Source organism: Armigeres subalbatus, chromosome 3 (genome assembly GCF_024139115.2).
Source record: "Armigeres subalbatus isolate Guangzhou_Male chromosome 3, GZ_Asu_2, whole genome shotgun sequence".
NCBI lineage: Eukaryota > Metazoa > Arthropoda > Insecta > Diptera > Culicidae > Armigeres > Armigeres subalbatus.
In genome coordinates this window covers 262,068,570-262,087,008 of record NC_085141.1, presented here as the reverse complement: position 1 = coordinate 262,087,008, position 18,439 = coordinate 262,068,570, and the positions used below count along the sequence as shown (strand labels likewise).

Genomic DNA, 18,439 nt, shown 5'->3' with positions numbered 1-18,439 from the left:
CAAATTCCTCCGAATTCTTTGGAATACTCAATAATTTCTTATAAGTAGCTCAAGATTTTCCCCCTTAATTGCATATACATTATACGGAATCCTCTCATAGATACCCAAGAATATTAACACAAATTAAAAAAAAAAAATTCCAACGGTTTTACTAGAATTCGGATTTTTATGAATTCCCACGCATTTCCATCTGAATTCCATAGAAATCCCAAAGGAATTCCATAGAATGCCCGAAAGAATTTTCCAAAATTTCCAGCTATTATCCAAAAATAACTCACTTGAGTTATCCGGAATTCCCTCAAGGATTCTTTCTAATTCTACTAAGGATTCCCCATAAATTTCACACGGATTCACTACAATCCGTATTTATAAAAAAATCAATAGAATTTCCCCAGACTTTCATCTGTGATTTCATAGAATTCATAGTATTAAACATACAGTTTTCATTTTTTATTCTATTATTCAAAAACTGTTTCATAAACACATTGAAATGGGTTTTTGTTGTATTTTATTAGATTTTGTGTATAAATTTAGCGCATTAGCGCAATATTATAATATTCGGATTTAAGTTTTCTACATTCATTAATTTGTTAATTAAGACCCCATGAGTGCTAACCACTGAAGCTCGCGATGACGTCAATGACTTTGGGCAGGAAAAACTCATTCCAACCGCTCCGGAGAAAAGCAATTTTTACTGGACCACGAACGCCAATACAAAAAGCAGCATCACACTACATGCGTTGCTTGCGGTCCGACGACGATAACTCCGCCTTCTGACAGGAAGGTGCCGTATGGAGAACAATTTGATGGCCAAGGAGGAGTTCTCCAAGCTGGGATTTGCCGGTCTGGAGGATGATGCCAAGAATAAATGACAAGTGAATGATTTGGTGAAGTGAAACAAGTGAATTTTGAACTATTGAAGCAAAAACAATAACAATAACGTTCTGATCGGGTGCACGGGTAGCGTGGCCCTTGGCGTGGCCACAATCTAGTTACCGTTACTAATCCAAAAATTTCGAGAATCTATCGCGGACGTAAAAACCAAAATGATTGTTACCCACCATGCGGAGCATTTCTTCTTTGCCTCGGACATCCCAGAAGATGTCCACATGCAGCGGGGCGCCGACGAGTGGAGTAGTTGGGGCGGGTGTGGCGATTCCGTCCTACACATCGAACTGGGCAAGTGGGCCGATCTGAAGCTGGTGGCACCACTGAACGCAAACACACTAACTAAAATGGCATACGGTTTGTCCAACAATCTACTACTCTGTACGGCGAGGGCAGGGGGCTTTGGAAAACCGTTGTTCTTTGCCCCGGCCACGAACCACATACAACAGTTTATTTGCCTGGTCTCGGTCCAAAGCTGCCGGCAAATGCGTTCAAGTGCTTTTGGCCTCAATGTCATTGCGAAAGGCAAACAAACTGTAACGAGAGATATGAAAAAACAAAATTATAAATAATTTCGACGTTTCCTATTTTTAATACCTACTTACGCATTCTTTGCCACTTTTTTATTTCACTTTCTCCTATATGCAAGCGGATTTTTGCGAAATCTTTGAAAACTTGTAGGTTGATTGCGCAAAAAGACGACCCAGATTGAAAACAAACACGAAAAGTGACGTTTGCTCTACATACATATGTGTTAGTGAGAGCAAGTTAAGATTTGGCTGCGTACTAACAGAAAATCTCGGATTAACTTAATACTCCGAAATCGGAGTATTAAAAGAAAATCCGAGATTAAATTTGAGGATAATACGGCTTGAAGCTTACCGAAATCGAGGATAATACGAGATTCGCGTATTATCCTCGTTGGAGCTTACCGCCATTATAGTTTAACAGCGCACACGTAAATATCTTCCATGCAATACACAAATAATATATATTCAAATAAAATTTCTGGTTGTCTCGAATGAGAAATTTACCTTTTTAAGAAAAATAATTTTAATGGTGTCACACATTCTACTTTTGCAAACAATTTTTTTTCCCAGTGTCATAAATATCACAAACGAAACTTTATTATTATTGCGTTTCCGTGTACTTTTTTTTCAAACAAAACAAGCACTCGCGATTCCGATTTGTTTCTCCACTTGCGACCGAGCGTATAATTTCGGGAGTGCCACTGATCATAACGTACCGAATTGGCCATTGTTGTGTCCTTAGGAGACGGCTGCATCCGAATCAGCCGTCTCCAGCTGCTGCTCGATCCACAACAGCTCCGAAACACTACTGCTTCCCGCGAAATACATCACAAAACTGAATGCTCACTTCGTTCAACTGTCACCTCTCGCATCAAGTACTCATGACTATATGCCCTCTTATTCAGTCAATATATTTACTCATACCTAGTGGCGAAGCCAGAAAGTTGGTCTGGGGGGGTTTTCCGAAAAAAAAAATTTTGAAAAAAAAATTTCTTCCAAAAATTTTGTCTCTGGGGGGGTTTTATACCCAAAACCACCCCCGTAGCTACGCCACTGCTCATACCCCTCTCAATCCCTACAGTATTATTCAATTTTTAACCACAACTTATCCTAATATTCACCTTATAGGTTCCATTGACTCACCGTGACACTGTATAAATTTTCTAGTTCAGGCAAGTCTGAATTGTCAAAACCGGATGATGACTGACATAGTTATAACACTACTATGTTTACCTAAAATTTACCTATCCTACTTATTTTGTCCATCCCCTGGTGTACAGTCACTCTCAAAATTGAGCGTACACAAGGATTAGATGAATATATTCGAAAATTCCAAAGGAAATTTAATTGTAGACTCGGTTGTTTTTAATGCATTTCAATATTCACCCCTTCCTTTAATGTATGCGTACATAAAATGGTTGAAATGTTTTCTCTAAAGTTGATTTATTTGAAAATAACGCATCAACCGTTCCCCTACTTTAACTTTACATCACTAGCTTCTTTGAATAAAATAAGAATCGGCACGGGAATCGATCATAAGCCCGTCGAGTGAGAGCCTAACATTTTACTTCTCAGCTATCATCGTTTCTTGAATGAAGGTGAACGAAGTATAAAATGTTACTCGATTTGCATTGAATAAGTATAGTACATCGACTGCGTTAGTTTCGTCGAACCGGGTGCTTAGTTTAGGTTTTATGACATGAATTTTAAATCATCTGGAATTGAAAAAAATATACGAATTTATATATAACATGGGCTTTTGCATAGTTTTTATTTTTCAATTACGTCACCTGTAATATTCATAGCTTTTTGGTGTGTAGACCGAGGATTCAACAAAATTCATCCGCGCAAAAAGCGACCCTATTGTATCATGAATATCAATCTTGCAGCAGAACATATTCTTTACTGTATAACGAGTTTCGAAATTAATAATTAGTGAAGCCCCCAAGCAAATCCCATTCGTTAAAAATATTTGCTTGGTAATTTTAGCCGACATTCGCTTATTATATCTATTTGTTCAAACAAATGAAGCACTTCAGCTGCTCCAAAGCGGCAAAACTGAAATCTGAGAATTTCATCAGCACTCAGCGACACGGGAGTCGATCACGGTAAAAACGCCAATTGACAAAACACATCTGGACCTCACATTGATGACTCGTCTGTTTTGGTTGCATTCCACCCTGAGGCCGACCAGTGATGATGGGTTTGTAGCATGCCTATAAATATCTTTATATTGCTAGTTTGTGAAAAAAAAGCATGGTGAGACCATGTCAAAACTTCGATGAGAAAGAAAATTACTTTTTTGTATAGGATGCGTTGACGCAACCGCTAAAATTAAATCCTAATTACTGTTCAACTTTGACCCCACGCAAGAGCAGTTACTGACTGCTTGATGTTATGATCCAGCTCTCGCTATGTGTTAATTACTTTTACAACTGTCATTTTGAGATGTGCTCTGTCTTCGTTGGCAGTCTGATTTGTGATTTATTCACCTAGTGGTAAACCTATCATTCCCATAATAAGCTTGCAGTCATGTATTATTTATGTTTGAATTTTCAGTTTATGTATTACATAATATCCAACAATTATTGATCTCTCACTTATAAGGTAAATTTGAGTACAGATCCTAAGAAAGGCAATAAGGAATTGTTCAGTTCATGATCAATCTTTTCCTCGTTTCTAAGAAATCACCAACTATTGTCATTATAATAATTAGCCGTGGCGTTATTTGTTCGTTTGAGTTGTATTATGTCTAAATTGCTCCCCTAATCAGATTTCCAATAAATTCCACGATCGTGCTGCTCCATCGAGCACACCGGTACGTAGGGCAGCAAGGATGGCTCACGTTTCGTATCGATTCAACTTGCAGACTGAATCATAAGCTTGAGCTTTCTTCATCATCCACGGCCATTGTACACACTTATCAGCAACAAGAATGAGGAAGATCTCGGAGCAATTTATTCTCGTTCTTGAAATTTATAAGTTCGTGAACTTATGTTTGCTTGCGCTCTCGTGGTCCTTATACCATCCGTGATATCTTCGATTGCAGCGTAGCCAACAGTGGCGGGATTTTGAGCAAAGACCAGATGAAACTAAAAAATAGTGCATACACTTATAATTGTCCTAATAAAAGGATTTAACTTTTAATTGTATCGATTCAATTCCTTAATTCTTCGACAAAACACTGGTCAAGCCATACATGTTTTTCATTACGATAATTTAGTATTGTGTTATTTGAATAAAAAAGGAAAAAAACTATGCACAAATGGAAAAGCATTCTTTTTATAACTTTCACCAATTGCTTTTAGTTTGGTATTTTTTATAGAAAATCCCGAAACTTTTTTATTCGAATATATTTGAATACAAAATGAACTTGACAATGAATAATTTAGTTTTTACAATGCAAATTTTGTTTTTTCTTTTTTATAAATTGTCAATTTCTTCTTAGTTTATGGAAAATTTTCGTAATTTTGGAAAGTCTTGCAGCTCGTTTGATAGATGACCATAGCACATACGATGAGGGTAAGAAATATCAACTTGGCAAACTGGCCTTTTTATAAGGCATCGTTTGATTGGTATTCCAAAAAGATGCAAAAATGCCTATTCGAACATAAAGGTTCAGTCCAATCTCCGACCACTGTTCACCACCCAGAGAATGAAACACATGGCGAATATATCTTAATCTTGTGGTAAAACGTGCCAGCACTAAAAAAAACCACACTGTTAAAACAAACAAAAGCCACACTAAATGTCCCGCATAGTGGCTGGAAGATGCGGAACGGGTAGGTATATTATCATTATCGATCGATTTTCATCGTCAATTTTTATGCAATATGCCTCTTCGCTCACTTTGCCCTGGCCGTCCCTACAGGAACGATAGCCAGCAGCTCCGATATAAATGCTTTCGCGTTACCGTAGGCATGGCCCGACCGATGCGACGGTGGGGCATGTTCGAGCGCAAATATGTGGACATGGGTCGTAATCAGCGACGATTAAGCCGATATAATGAAGCTGATCTTGGTCCGGATCGTGGATTTCGCGCAGATTTAGGAACAACTTCTTCAGTGTGGTACGCGAAGCCTGATCATAATTTGAGACGATGCTTCTCTGGGTAATGTGGGACAAGCGGGGCATTAAGCTGGTAACATTGCATTATGAACACAATTCTATCGATATGGTGGAACGTGTGCAAACATTTTCCCGTGCAACAAACATTTGGGAGCTTGTTCTTTGCTCATCTAGATGGTGGGATCGACCAGGTTTGCTTTCGGGTTATTCAGTGGGAACAAAAACGCTGGACCACCTTGATTTCGTTGGAGATATCGTGCGTTGTTTTGGGCACAGACAGAAAGGTTTTATCACGATGGAGTTTTTACTTACTGTAACACAATATGAAGTTGATAATTTGGCTTTTCCATTGAAAATTCAGATGAAGGTGAACGATTTTCTGTATTTGGTACGATGGTTCAAAGAAAACAATCAAACTCTCAGTACTACATGACATAGAAAAGGCCTGCCCGACAAAAATCGAACACAAATTTAAAAAAAACTTTTTCGCCAGGTACGATGAGGAACGTGATCCATCAAATAAAACATTTTTCTGGCATGAAGTCTTAATTCCAGATTCAAAACAGGGATTTTGTTTCACTACTGTCCAGATTTTTTGAAATAATTCTTGAAGAAATTCCATATGTTCCTGAAGAAAATCATGCAGGAGTTTCTGGTGGGTCACGTGTTTCATCGTGCCACAGACTACGCCAGTGATTATGAAACTTACATTCACCAAAACTGTTCTGAGAAAAAAAACTGTATTCAGCCAATTTTCATAATCACTTGCGTAGTTGACCTGTTGGGGCACGTGACTCCTGCAAGAACTTCTTCAGGATCATCTGGAATTTTTCCAAGAATTATTTCAAAAATCCGGACAGTAGTAAAACAAAATCCCTGTTTTGAATCAGGAATTAAGACTTCATGCCAAAAAAAAACAAAAGTATCGGGATTGCAGTCGATCCATCATTATACTTCTTCGGTTATTTTTATACCTGGGAATTTTTTTCAGGAGTTGCTTCGGAAATTTCTTCAGAAAATTCCTAAAGTACTCATCCAGGTGATATTTAATGAATTTATCCAAAAATTCGTCCAAAAAATCCATTAGATTTTTTTTCGCAGAAAATATCTCCAGGAAGTATTAGAATTCCATCGTAAATTTTTCGAAAATTCCTCCAGTGATTCATTACAAAATGCCTCAAATTTTATTTTTTTCAAGAATTCTCCCTAAATGATTCTGAAAATACCTTTAGAAATTCCAAAAGGAATTCTTTCGGAAATTCCTTCAAAATTTGAAATGAAACTCCGCTTTTCTTGAATTTTTCTTTCCTTGAAAAAATCTTTCGGAATTTCCTCCAGAGATTCGTTTTGACAATTCTCTTAGCTTAGCTTTGACTGACTACACATATCTATGGTTGCTACTCCGTGATTGACCAGAATCAGTGAAATTGCTCAAAGAATCAACTGCATGATAGACTGGGATTGTTCAAGCATTCTGAGTGTGCAAGTTTCAGTGACTCTAAAATTCAAATGATCAATAATGGCGCCGGCCACGTCCTTGTAGTCAGTTAGGAAGAAGAAAGGAATATTAGTAGGTGGTTTTTGCTATTTGAAGACCGTGTTTACCTCTGCGTCTCCACAAAAACCACAGGAAGGATTATCAGTTAATTGGTAGGCATCGTTGGATCTGGATTCACTCTGATAAGCGATACGACCGTGCCATTCTTTATACACAGTGATTTTACCTAGCCATGAATCGGGCGCGAAAAGTAGTACAATCTTACTACCGGCCTACCGGGCGCGCAATGCAGAACACAATATTTCGACCGATCGCGCCATCGTTCTGCTGTCCGAAACAAGAGAAATCTCGCACTGAACTGATTTTTATTACCGGCCGCGCAAAGCAGAACACAATATTTTGGCCGATCGCGCCATCGTTCTGCTGTCCGAAACAAGAGAAATCTCGCACTGAAATGATTTTTATTACCGGCCGCGGAAAGCCGAACACAATATTTCGACCGATCGCGCCATCGCACTATGGGGAAAGTGGTGGCCAAAAATCGAAAAATTGACTTGCTTTGAATGACGTGTCTTGTATACCATTTGAAAGAAGGATAATTCAAACCTAGATTCCCAAAATTTCAGCCCTCTGTGATGAAAACTCATTGTGCCACAGACATCAAACTTAGGAAAATTGTGAAAATTGTAAAAAAAATGCATCTCAAACAAATGCAAATTTCTCAGCGAATAACGGTCCAATTTTGGAAATTAATACACCGTTGGAAAGATAATTGTCTAAGCTTTAAAATGGGTATGCTGTTGAGCTTACACGGTTGATAAAAAATAGTCAAAAATAGGTAATTATTGAAAAAAAAATGTGTTTTTTGCCTAAGTTGGACTATATCTAACAAGCAGGACCGAGAAGTCTAAAGAGACCACCACCACAGTTTAGTTTGTGGTCTATACTATCTGCGGAACGAGAATCCAGCTGCGCATAGCTGCGGATGAGCGTCATTTTGGCACGATGTCGAAAAAAAATGGATTTTTTTTTGTTAATAACAATTATCGAGCACAAAAAAAAATCGTACAAATCAAATACTGCTTTAAATGTGGAACTGTTAAATGTCAAATTTAGTCTTAAAAATGTTACCCACTTTATTATTATTTTTGTGAAAATGGGTAAAAACAAACTGAAAATTATCATTCCATATAGAAACTTGATCTATCCAACTGGACTAAAAAGTTTTCAATGGTTTCACGATAACCTTGTTTATAATTCTCTGTTCATGTGCCATTTTACAATTTGTACCAACTATACTCAGGTATATTTATTTTCCTAATAAATATTATCTACCTACTTGCATTAAAAAGAACGGGAGAAACATTTTCAAATCATGAGTTTGTTTTCGGCTTTAACGCTAACAACGGGTACATTGTGTAGTTATTTAATGGAATAAAATCTGAAAATAATTGTTTGTGATAATATGGAACATAGGAGTATCGTGTTACTTTTTGATCCAAAAAAATCTCAAATAGTCAATGCAACAAAAGCATTTGAATACATCAAAACAAGATATAATATTGATCTTGCCAAAAAAGAAAGACTTCTTAAAAAGTTGCAATACGTAGCACAACATTTTTACAATGCGTGGCAAAAGGCTCACCGCAAACAAGAGCGCTTCGAGAAGTACAATAAGGATCGGCTCGACGGTAATTTGGAGCTTGCAGAGTACATCGCAGAAACACCTTCAACGTCAACTGGCCATTTGATGAACTTAGTGATAGAAGTAAGCGAAGGAAAACCGATGAAATGTTCGGCGCTAATGTTGACACTATAGAGAGGGCTCTTTTAGCCACAAGAAAAATTGCATATAGACATGGCGATTCAAATATGGTAAATTTGATTGGCCATTAGGGTGGCTCAAATTAGTATGGGAAAAACTTTTTCCAATTTTTTTGATGGGCCGCCCTCTTATTCGGTTCTTTTTGATGCTCTGATGCTCTGGACAAAATTTCAGCCAAATCGGTCAACGTTTGGGCGGTGCTAAACTCGTTAGAAGTTTATATGCAAAAATGTATGCAGAAACATCCAAAACAGTGATTTGCAGTTAGACGGCACAACTTACGATGAAGAACTATGATACTCATTCAGATATTGAAGAATTTAATACAGAATGTTATGTAGAAAACCGCGAGAAGATTAATGTTTGGAGAATCACATTCGATGGACCGCGAATCACTATAAACTGCCAATCTACAGATAGGAGAGATGCTAACATGATCAAAGATAATGTTTTGTAGGACATTGATAATAAGACGTGCGACCTATTCCGATAACATGTGTCCCAAGATGTGTCCCAATTTTGCCACCACATGACAGCACAGCGAACATAAAGTACGGTAACGCTTCCTGAATCGCGAAGCTCATTTCCAGTCAAGTATGTACAAGCTAACATGCTTGAAACATGGGTTTTACCGTAAAAGCGTGACTTTTGCGTCAGTAGGTAAGTATGCATACCACAGATTGACCACCACGAGCTGGTGCAGTGCATCCCATTGATTTAATTAGGTACCTGCTCGCTTACAGAAGAACCTATAGGAGATAAAGAGCAGAAGACACATTAGTAACCATCTTACGATTCGCTTATCCATCTCATTACGATGACAAACCCGCAAAATTCGATTTCAATTTTCCCCAACAGTGCCCACCAGAATCTCCGGAACTACGACGACCTAATTCACGAAACAAAGCATCAGAAAGTACAATTGCCCATTCTCCAACGATTCCACAGGTGAAGACTCCACCGATGGTGTTGTGTATTGTATGTAAATTGTAAAATATACATATCTGTATCAATAAACTGAACGCGTCGATCAGTGACTTCGATACTGACTGGCCGTCATGACTCGGTGGTGTCGCTCAGGTGATCCCAAGCGAGGCGAGACAGAATCTAAATTCTCATCCGAAACGGAGCGATGCGATGCGGTAGGTACATAAATAAACATAGATCTTGATTGCAATAACAACTACAACATATCGCTGAACTCGGTGTGCGTTTGGCCATGGTTGATTAACTGCCGCTCCGACAAGGGCTCACACTCGACAAATAAGTCAAACCAAACCCGGAGAAAGAGACCGAAAACCAATTAAATTGTACAAGATTTAATCTCAGTTAATTGAACGGCAACTAGTGGTTACGGGTTCGTTCTGGCGATGCACGGTCGCTGGCTCAGATATCGAGACAATACCATCTATCTTGGGAGTTAAATTCGCTTATCAAGCTTAGGTTTTGGGGCCTGGGTATCACGATTTTATTTCGCACAGTTTCAGAGATAAATTTTATGAAAGCCAAATACGGATAATAAATTCGCAAGGGTACAGAAAAAAGAAGAGGTTTTATTTTCAGTCACTGAATTTGCTATATATGTATCTTCTTCTTCTTCTTCATTATGACATTACCCTCGCTGGGACATTGCCTAGTCGCAGTTTAGTGTTCATTCGGTACTACCACAGTTATTAACTAGTGGCTTGAAACGATTCTGCTAGATTAATACTCTCTCCTATTTTCTATCATTATCAGGGAATAAATTTTTCTGGAATGCACGTGCGAAACAAGCGACAAAAGCGAACCAACGACAAAGCTTTGTTTTTGTCGGAGATAATAATGACAAAGATCCGGAAAATTTTGTCAGGAACAAAAAAGAAGACAATCTTGTCGCTTACTTTTCAACTCGCTATTTGGCATTATTTCAAGAGCAAATTTCGGTTTTATGCTATCATAGTTTCTGCTTTATGGAAATATTCGAGAATCGAACAATAATTACAAATTAGCATCGTTTTCTCGAAATTAAGAGCATGCAAGGCAAATGATTCTTGTCATATTGTGTTCAGGTTCAGATAAAGGTTTATCGCTAGGTGCGTTTGTCAGTAACAAACACTGTTGATGACAAAGAGTATATTGTTAGGCGTTGCCCGAATATTGATTCATTATCATTGAGTTTAAGGCATACTCTACGGTCGACTGAGCTACATACTCTGGCAAAAGTGGTAATATTGAACCACAGAGAAACAGACGTCTCACTCAACATATGTTCCATCGTACACCTTTTTAACGGTTTTTAACTTTTTGATGGGTCATTCGCCACCGATGGCGCTTTCATCGATTTTGCTTGTGTTTGCCGTTTGCACTACCGCCATCTGGTTGCCGCTTGGCACTCACCGGGATTTTAGCATTGGGTCAATGTTTTCGTGACGATGATTTTGATTGCAATTTGTTCTAAGTGAGACGTCTGTTTCTCTGTGATTGAACGATCACTTTGGTACAGGGTATGCCGTTTAACATCAGAACATGACATCAAGTAAGAGCGTGTGACGAATTTCCCTAAAATAAATCATACAATTTCGGCTTCCAGATTTTTTTAAAAGTTCAATTCAGTACTTTTGACTAGAAAAACTGACAGTCAATGAGAACCATTCGACTTAATATTTAAAATTATTCTACCAACAAAAAACAATTATTTGCATATTATTCACAACTCGCCATATGAAAATCATTTTATTTATAAATATATTGTTTTGTACATGAACAGCACATGTTTCGAAATGAACAAATTGATATAAAATTTGCGAAAAGAGTCCAATGTCTTGGATTCGAACCACCTACTACTCTAGATAGGCGTCCGTCCGCGTCAGCTCTTTTGCAAATTGAATATCTTCGGATGCTTGAATTGCCAGTCGTCATATGCTTACTTTGTATATCCAAAGCCATAAAACAGAAAAGGTAATTAAGTAGGGTATCTGTTCCCATATTAATAACAGCCCGTATATTAATCCCAACCGTCGATAAACCAAATAAAAAATCAATTTATTTACAATTTCTCACATCGTATGTACACAAAAATGGATGGAACACATTCTTGAATGTTTGGAATATTATTCCAGATATTGTTTAAGTAATGTTTTAATTCACAAGACTTAAATTATTTCAAACAAAAATATAAAACACATTTATTTTCATCTTCCTACCTCTAAGCTGTTGGTTTGATGCACTCAAATATACTATATTAACAATATGATTCACTCTCGAAATTTTGGCGACACCAATGTGGCCCAACTCGCGTCCAAAAGGATCGATACACAGTAAATCGAACTACCCAAAATATGACGATCGTTTTACACACTTCAAGTATCATCATAAAAAATAGGGATGTTGATGTTTTTTGCAAACAATCGATTATGTTTCGAATGCAAACGGAAAATCAAATGTTGTAGCAGAAGTGTGTAGGCATATTTTTGAAATGTATAATAAATTTGATATAGCTCGTTGAACTGTGTCCGGCGGACCATGCCGGTGCACCATATCGAAATTAGCGCACCTGAAGCGGTTGGAGAGCATCGAGGTTGCTGTGGAAGTTTACATTCTTCTAGCATTGTACCTACTCGCTCTCTGTTTCGCACACCAGTTTGCTGTTTGCTCATTTGGCAAACACTTTTATCAAATATACTATTGTCGCTAATCTTTTCTAGAATGCTACGGGGTCTTACACTCGCAGGCTCGACTGCGAAGGTAAACGTCAAGATAGCCGCCGTGTTAAAGATAGGCAGTACCGCTCAAAACAAACCACGTGCTTTTCGCGAAATGACAGCAGTGTTCGATTGTATGTGAGAGGCAACCAGTCACTGAGTCATGGAGAGTGTTTATCATGGAAAGTGCATAGTGGTGCATACATTGGGTGAGATTTCATTGCACTGTTGTGTTTAGTGACCGTTGCGATTACCTGAGAAGCAACCACAGGAAGCCATTATTCTATTTTCTCGAGATCATAATATATAACAATGATTCACTCTCACGAAATTCTGGCGACCCCACATGTGGCGCCAACTCGCGTCCAAAAGATTCGATACATGTTATAATTAAACTACCCAACATATGTCGATCGTTATACACACACACACGGAGCGAATTTATTGAATTTAACATTTGGCTAAAACATTACCGCTGAGCAATGGTTAAACTCACTGTATTTTTTAGCAAGGAAGTGACCTGATCAATTTACTTAAGTTTTTTACACTTTTGAATTTAAATGTAAATTAACAAATTCGTAGAGATTTATAGATTTATGATTTATAGATATATAGATGCATAGAGTTTACAAAATGATTGTTTGAGTTCGAAAACATGAATTCCGACATTCAAGATTTAAGGATTTTTGAAAACTGACGATTTTATCACATTTTCAAGGATGATATGATCAAAATATTTTTACCTTCTTGTGAGATGAGCATTAGGGTGGTTCAAAAATTGATTTTGCTCCACAGTGCTCATCCGATTCTTACCATGTTCTGGTCTCCTCTGAAAAATTGAGCTTATTTGGATTAAAACTGATGTGCACAAGCGTTTCAGAGTTTGCATGCAAATTAGTATGGAAAATTATTTTCCTTGTACTGTAATGACGCTTCCCCATCAAGCGCAGGTTAAAGAAAACCTACAAGCTAAAAGGAATCTCCAGCTTCCACTCAGTGAAAACCGCATCTCAATTAATCGTTCCAATAATTCATGATTAGACAATGTTTTCACCACTAAAACACTTTTGGTAGTTTTGCATTATAAATATATTGGAGAAATATCAATATATTCAAGGAAGATCAGGATATTGCTGTTACAATTATTTTAAATTGAATGCTCAAAACTACATTGTTTTGAGAGTGCGTCATGTTAATTTTTTTTCAAAGCTTTTTTGACAGCTACGGCAAATTCTTTTTTTCTCAAAATACTCTTATAATAGGTTTATAGTGGTTATCTAGAGGGCCACTTGATATACATTGTCTAAGACGAGTTAATACATCCACTGATTCCATCATTATTGTATCTTGACAGATACGTTGACCTCACAGTTAGGCTCTTCAATTCTCTACTTGACTCGACTAGAGTTTCGAGTCAAGATACGAGACACAGACAGCCTTACTTGTTGAGTCAGACCATGTCAAGGATATTAATCAATGAAAAATTCACTAAAAAGCTCAAAATAATTTTCTTATCATATTTTACACTTATAGTGGTCATCGGGAAGTTGTCGTGTAATATTGGGTTTTATTATTAGATCTTATAAATTGATCTTGAAAACCATCCCTAGAACAGAATAAAACTTGTAATGTTGGCGGATATCACCACATGGCTAAGGAAGGCTTTTATTTACTATGGTAGATTATTGTTTAGCATGATCAATCGTTTTGAATAATTTTATGACACCAGTTAAACTTATTCATTCGCATAACAAGTTTCAATTTTGGCAGGTGTTCAGAAAAGAATTGGGTATATTGTAAAAAGATATCAAACCAGTGCATAATCTCCATCCGGCGTTTCTCAGCTATTTTCAGAGGATTACATACATTTATCGAGTTTGGCTTCGTTATGCTCTTTAACGTGATCTTAATAAACAAGTTATTAGACTATCTTGGTAATAATCCATTCCTCCTTAATTTTTATATGATGATTGGAAGAAAAAATCTGAAAACATTTAGTAGTGACGTGGTAAATAATTGACTGTTTTACAACTAAAAGGCTCCGTTTAAGGGAGAAAAAAAGTTGTTTGGTTTCCTCGGTCCCTTCAATCTACATACATTTTGGCTTTCTACATCTCGATAACTTACCTATCTCGAAATCTTTCTATCCCGATTTGTGATCGTATTTTGTTCTGGATTCACTCTCCTTATGTCTATGTTCAAATTTTGGGCTACTAGACCATATTTGGATGATAACAATACAGATCAACAATGAATTTGTTTTTTGTCTTTTTCATAGCAACAAGCTGTTTTGGATCTAGTACCCATTTAAATTTTCCTTCCATTCCTCGATCTCTCCTATCTCGATGGTCCTTCAATCGAGATGTGGAACCTTTGATATATATCCGAGCAAGGTCGGTACGTTCAACTATTTTTCTTGCGAAAGTATCGAAAAATAATCTATAAATCCCAAAAATATCAGATTGGATACGAAATCGAGAAAGCACAATAAAATAAGCGTAATTAAGTTCAGCGAAATATCTCACCGTAATGCTACGTTTGAAAGGGCAAGTGAATTGAACAACTTAGTTGATTGCAATTTTACTGCCAGAGTTAATATTCAACTTACTGTCCGTTCAAGTGAGTTGAGCGAAGGTGTTGGACGCGTTTAATCCAAGTGACTTGTTCAATTCACTTTCCATGTGTAACAAAATAACCATACAACATAACAAATACCCATTATGATAAGCGCAACATAACAAAACGCAATCGGATGAGTGTCATCTTCATGGCTTTCCACTCAAGATACATATTCATTCAATCAATGGTGGGCAGCAAAAAGTTTTCAATTCATAATAAGTTGAAACGCAGGTTTAAGTTCCAGTGAATTTAGGACGAAGAGGAAGAAGAATGATGCATTGAATAATATCGATAATATTCAGAATGAATAAATCAAATTTCTTGCTGAAAAATAGAAATGTTAACATGGAACAATCTTTAATGTTTGCGGAACGGCTTTCACAGTTTGAACGATTGAAGTAAAGGTTAGTTTGTCTGCTTTACTGCTTCATCAGAAATATTTACAGTAGTGTTTGCATTTAAAAGTCGATATTCCGGTAATCGATTTATTGAAAATGTAGGACATCCCACACTGTAAAATGTCATCGAACAACTGATGACTACTCCGGAAGATGAGGAGGGTTTCCAGCACAAGCTAGAAAAAACATGTTTAGATTCCTTCTGCTCGCTAGATGATGTTATTACACCAAATTTTCCCATTTCATTGTATGGGAAAACTCGAAGTGAACCATATTGTTAATATAATATATTTGATGCACTGCTCGATTGTTACTAGCAGCTTCATCTGTTTTCACGACGTTGTTTTCCACTCAGTTTCAAGCTAAAACAATTGTATCACTTCAAAATTCACTTCTAACACTAAAGCACATCGCATTTTCTACTATAAATATATATTTCAAAAACCGCGATTTCCAATAGTTTGATATAGGTTTCTTTCGAACAACATCTCAATTATCCTTGTCCGTATTCCAAACTGTTTACATGGCTTGCAGTACCTGTGAGTACCTCACTGTGAAATTCAACTTTTATGTTTGTAAAATAAGGTATATCGAAAAGATGACTTGACACATAAAATCAAACTGATAGTTAGAAAACTACAACAAAAACTGCAATTTGTAATTATATTTCAACTCAAATACAAAACATTGAAGAATTGGCATCACTGCAATCATATTTCGTATACACACAAGTAATAGTTGCGTATTTTATGTTGGAAAGTATATGATGTAAGGTACAGGCATAGGATTAACTTTTCTTGAATGTTATTGAAATAGGATGCATGATGATGTTTATCAGCTAAATACTTCTATAATGTGATAAAAATTTAATTTTTGAAGTTACCAAATTGTTTTCAATTAAAAATTGCGTTAGCGTAGCATAATTATTCTCATGTTTCTTGATTTTTGGGTAAGAAATCAATGCATTTCATATGCGCATTGCCTTATTGTTATTGATATAGGAACAGATACCTAGCATTAAACGTAAAGGGTTTATGTATTCTGAAATTAGGCCATTTTTAATGAAATGCTGCTTCACATAAACAAGATTCCAAGACCCAGCGATAGTTGTCAAGAAGATGATTGCTTCATTAGTTTTCCTGGACTCATCATTAATTCATGTCTATCAATTGGATCCACTAAGGATGATTTGCCGAAAGTGACAGCACTAGTATCAACAACTTAGTATCGTGAGTTGGAACATCCCTCTTATGTTGACATCGATGTCAACTTTGAATCGTCATCCGGCTGTGCAGCCCAACAATGATGTTTCCCGCATTCAACGAGAGATGATAATCTGATTACGTTTATCTAATACAGTCTTCTCTTGGTTTTATTTTTCGGCATCTCGCAGCACATATTAGATTCACAGCTTTTCGGCCGAAACCGTCGTGCGTACCATCATTGGATGCGGATTTGAGGAAACGCTGGCTGCTGCCAGCACATTCCCCATCAGGCAGAAATACCGATAACTCCACATACATCATCCGATAATAAATTGAGAAGAGGCGGATCCTGAAACATAGCACAATGAATGAGACTGCATGGGACCAAAACTGAAAACAAAGTCACGAAAAGTTTCTGACCGGATCCCTCTTGGGCCGGATAATTTTCTGATTGTGTTTGTCTAAAGGACAGCTCACCCACTGAATAAAATGCAGGCTAGACTGACTCTGTTGAAACAATGTTTAAAATTAACTGATAATAAATTCTGTTTAATTAAGTGATATATGAAGTTTGAGAAATTGATTCCGAATGTACATGTGCATATTTGTGTGTGAGAACGTGGGCCAAAGCTAAGAAAACATTAGACTTTCATATAGTAGATAATCCTTAACGGGTTTTCTCGCAACAAATTGCTTTTGATGAGGAAAACAAAGCTGAAGTCTATAGAATTTGATTGGCGTTATGGTAAAAATTGTTTATTAAAGCAAAAAGGTCGGTGTTTTTTTCTAATTGTGAGAAAGGTATTCTTACTACTACTAGCTGAATCAGATAGGATGTAAGGATGTCATACTATACAAACCGTAAAACTCTTCATTGTGTTTTAATGTGAACCAGTCTTGTTTAGGATCGTGGGTGTATTGTTCGAGTAGCAAGTCACTGCTTCGGCCAGCTATTCGACCCCTCTTGCTCTGATCTACTACTATTCGCAGATTTTTTCCTCCGCATCAAGACCATCATCGCCGTTTCAAAGAGTCAATGTCATCTTTGCGAAGCTATGTCCGGAGAAATATGTCAGTCAGTCTAGCGTAAGGCAAATAACAGAAAACCAGACCGTCGTCAGACTTATGAGGAGGATATTCAATTTAACTCCCAAACGCTGTCGAGTTTCATGGTTGAATTAATTTCGGAAAGAAGCTCTATGTGAATGCCCATCAAGAGAAATATTAGTTTTCGTACACACATTCAGGGCGCTTCCATCATGCTATTTAATGCATCTTTGTTTGGAATAAATGAAATATTCCACTCAACTTCCAGAAGTAGTAGAGTTGAGTGTAGCTTACATCTTGTTAATGACATAGGATGACATCGGTTCTTTCTCATTGTACGAATATTCGTTTTGTTAAAGTAAGCAAAGAAAAAAACAATAATTAAGTACTTTTCCTTTTTCAACGGCTTTACCAGCTGGAACACTATATCATTTTCCAATGATTGATTTGTTCTATTTGTTCTAATAGCATTTCCACAGTTATTGAATGAAATCTTTTCTATGCCTGCAATTGCATCTTGTGGAAAGCACAATGCTTGCAAGCTCTTGCAAGTACTGGCGAACACAGAATATTGACACATTCAACAGGGCATAACTTTTCTACCATTGGGTAAAAATCAACCAAATTTTGCACACTTACTCATTGATGTGTATTGTTTCTTGCTGTCAAACTCGTGTCAAG

The 18,439-nt window shown here is 37.0% G+C and overlaps 1 protein-coding gene and 1 pseudogene across 1 annotated transcript; both read right to left on the bottom strand.

The window, feature by feature from the left end:
* Positions 1–731: 731 nt before the first annotated feature.
* LOC134222438 (uncharacterized) lies at positions 732–1,686 on the bottom strand. The gene is made up of 3 exons (XM_062701584.1): positions 1,494–1,686; positions 1,058–1,422; positions 732–845 (listed from the first exon to the last, which is right to left on the bottom strand). The coding sequence occupies exons 1-3, from the start codon at positions 1,495–1,497 to the stop codon at positions 732–734; spliced, it is 483 nt and encodes a 160-aa protein (XP_062557568.1). The 5' UTR covers positions 1,498–1,686.
* A 470-nt stretch (positions 1,687–2,156) lies between these two features.
* Positions 2,157–18,439, bottom strand: part of LOC134222437 (uncharacterized) — a 68,624-nt pseudogene continuing 52,341 nt past the window's right edge.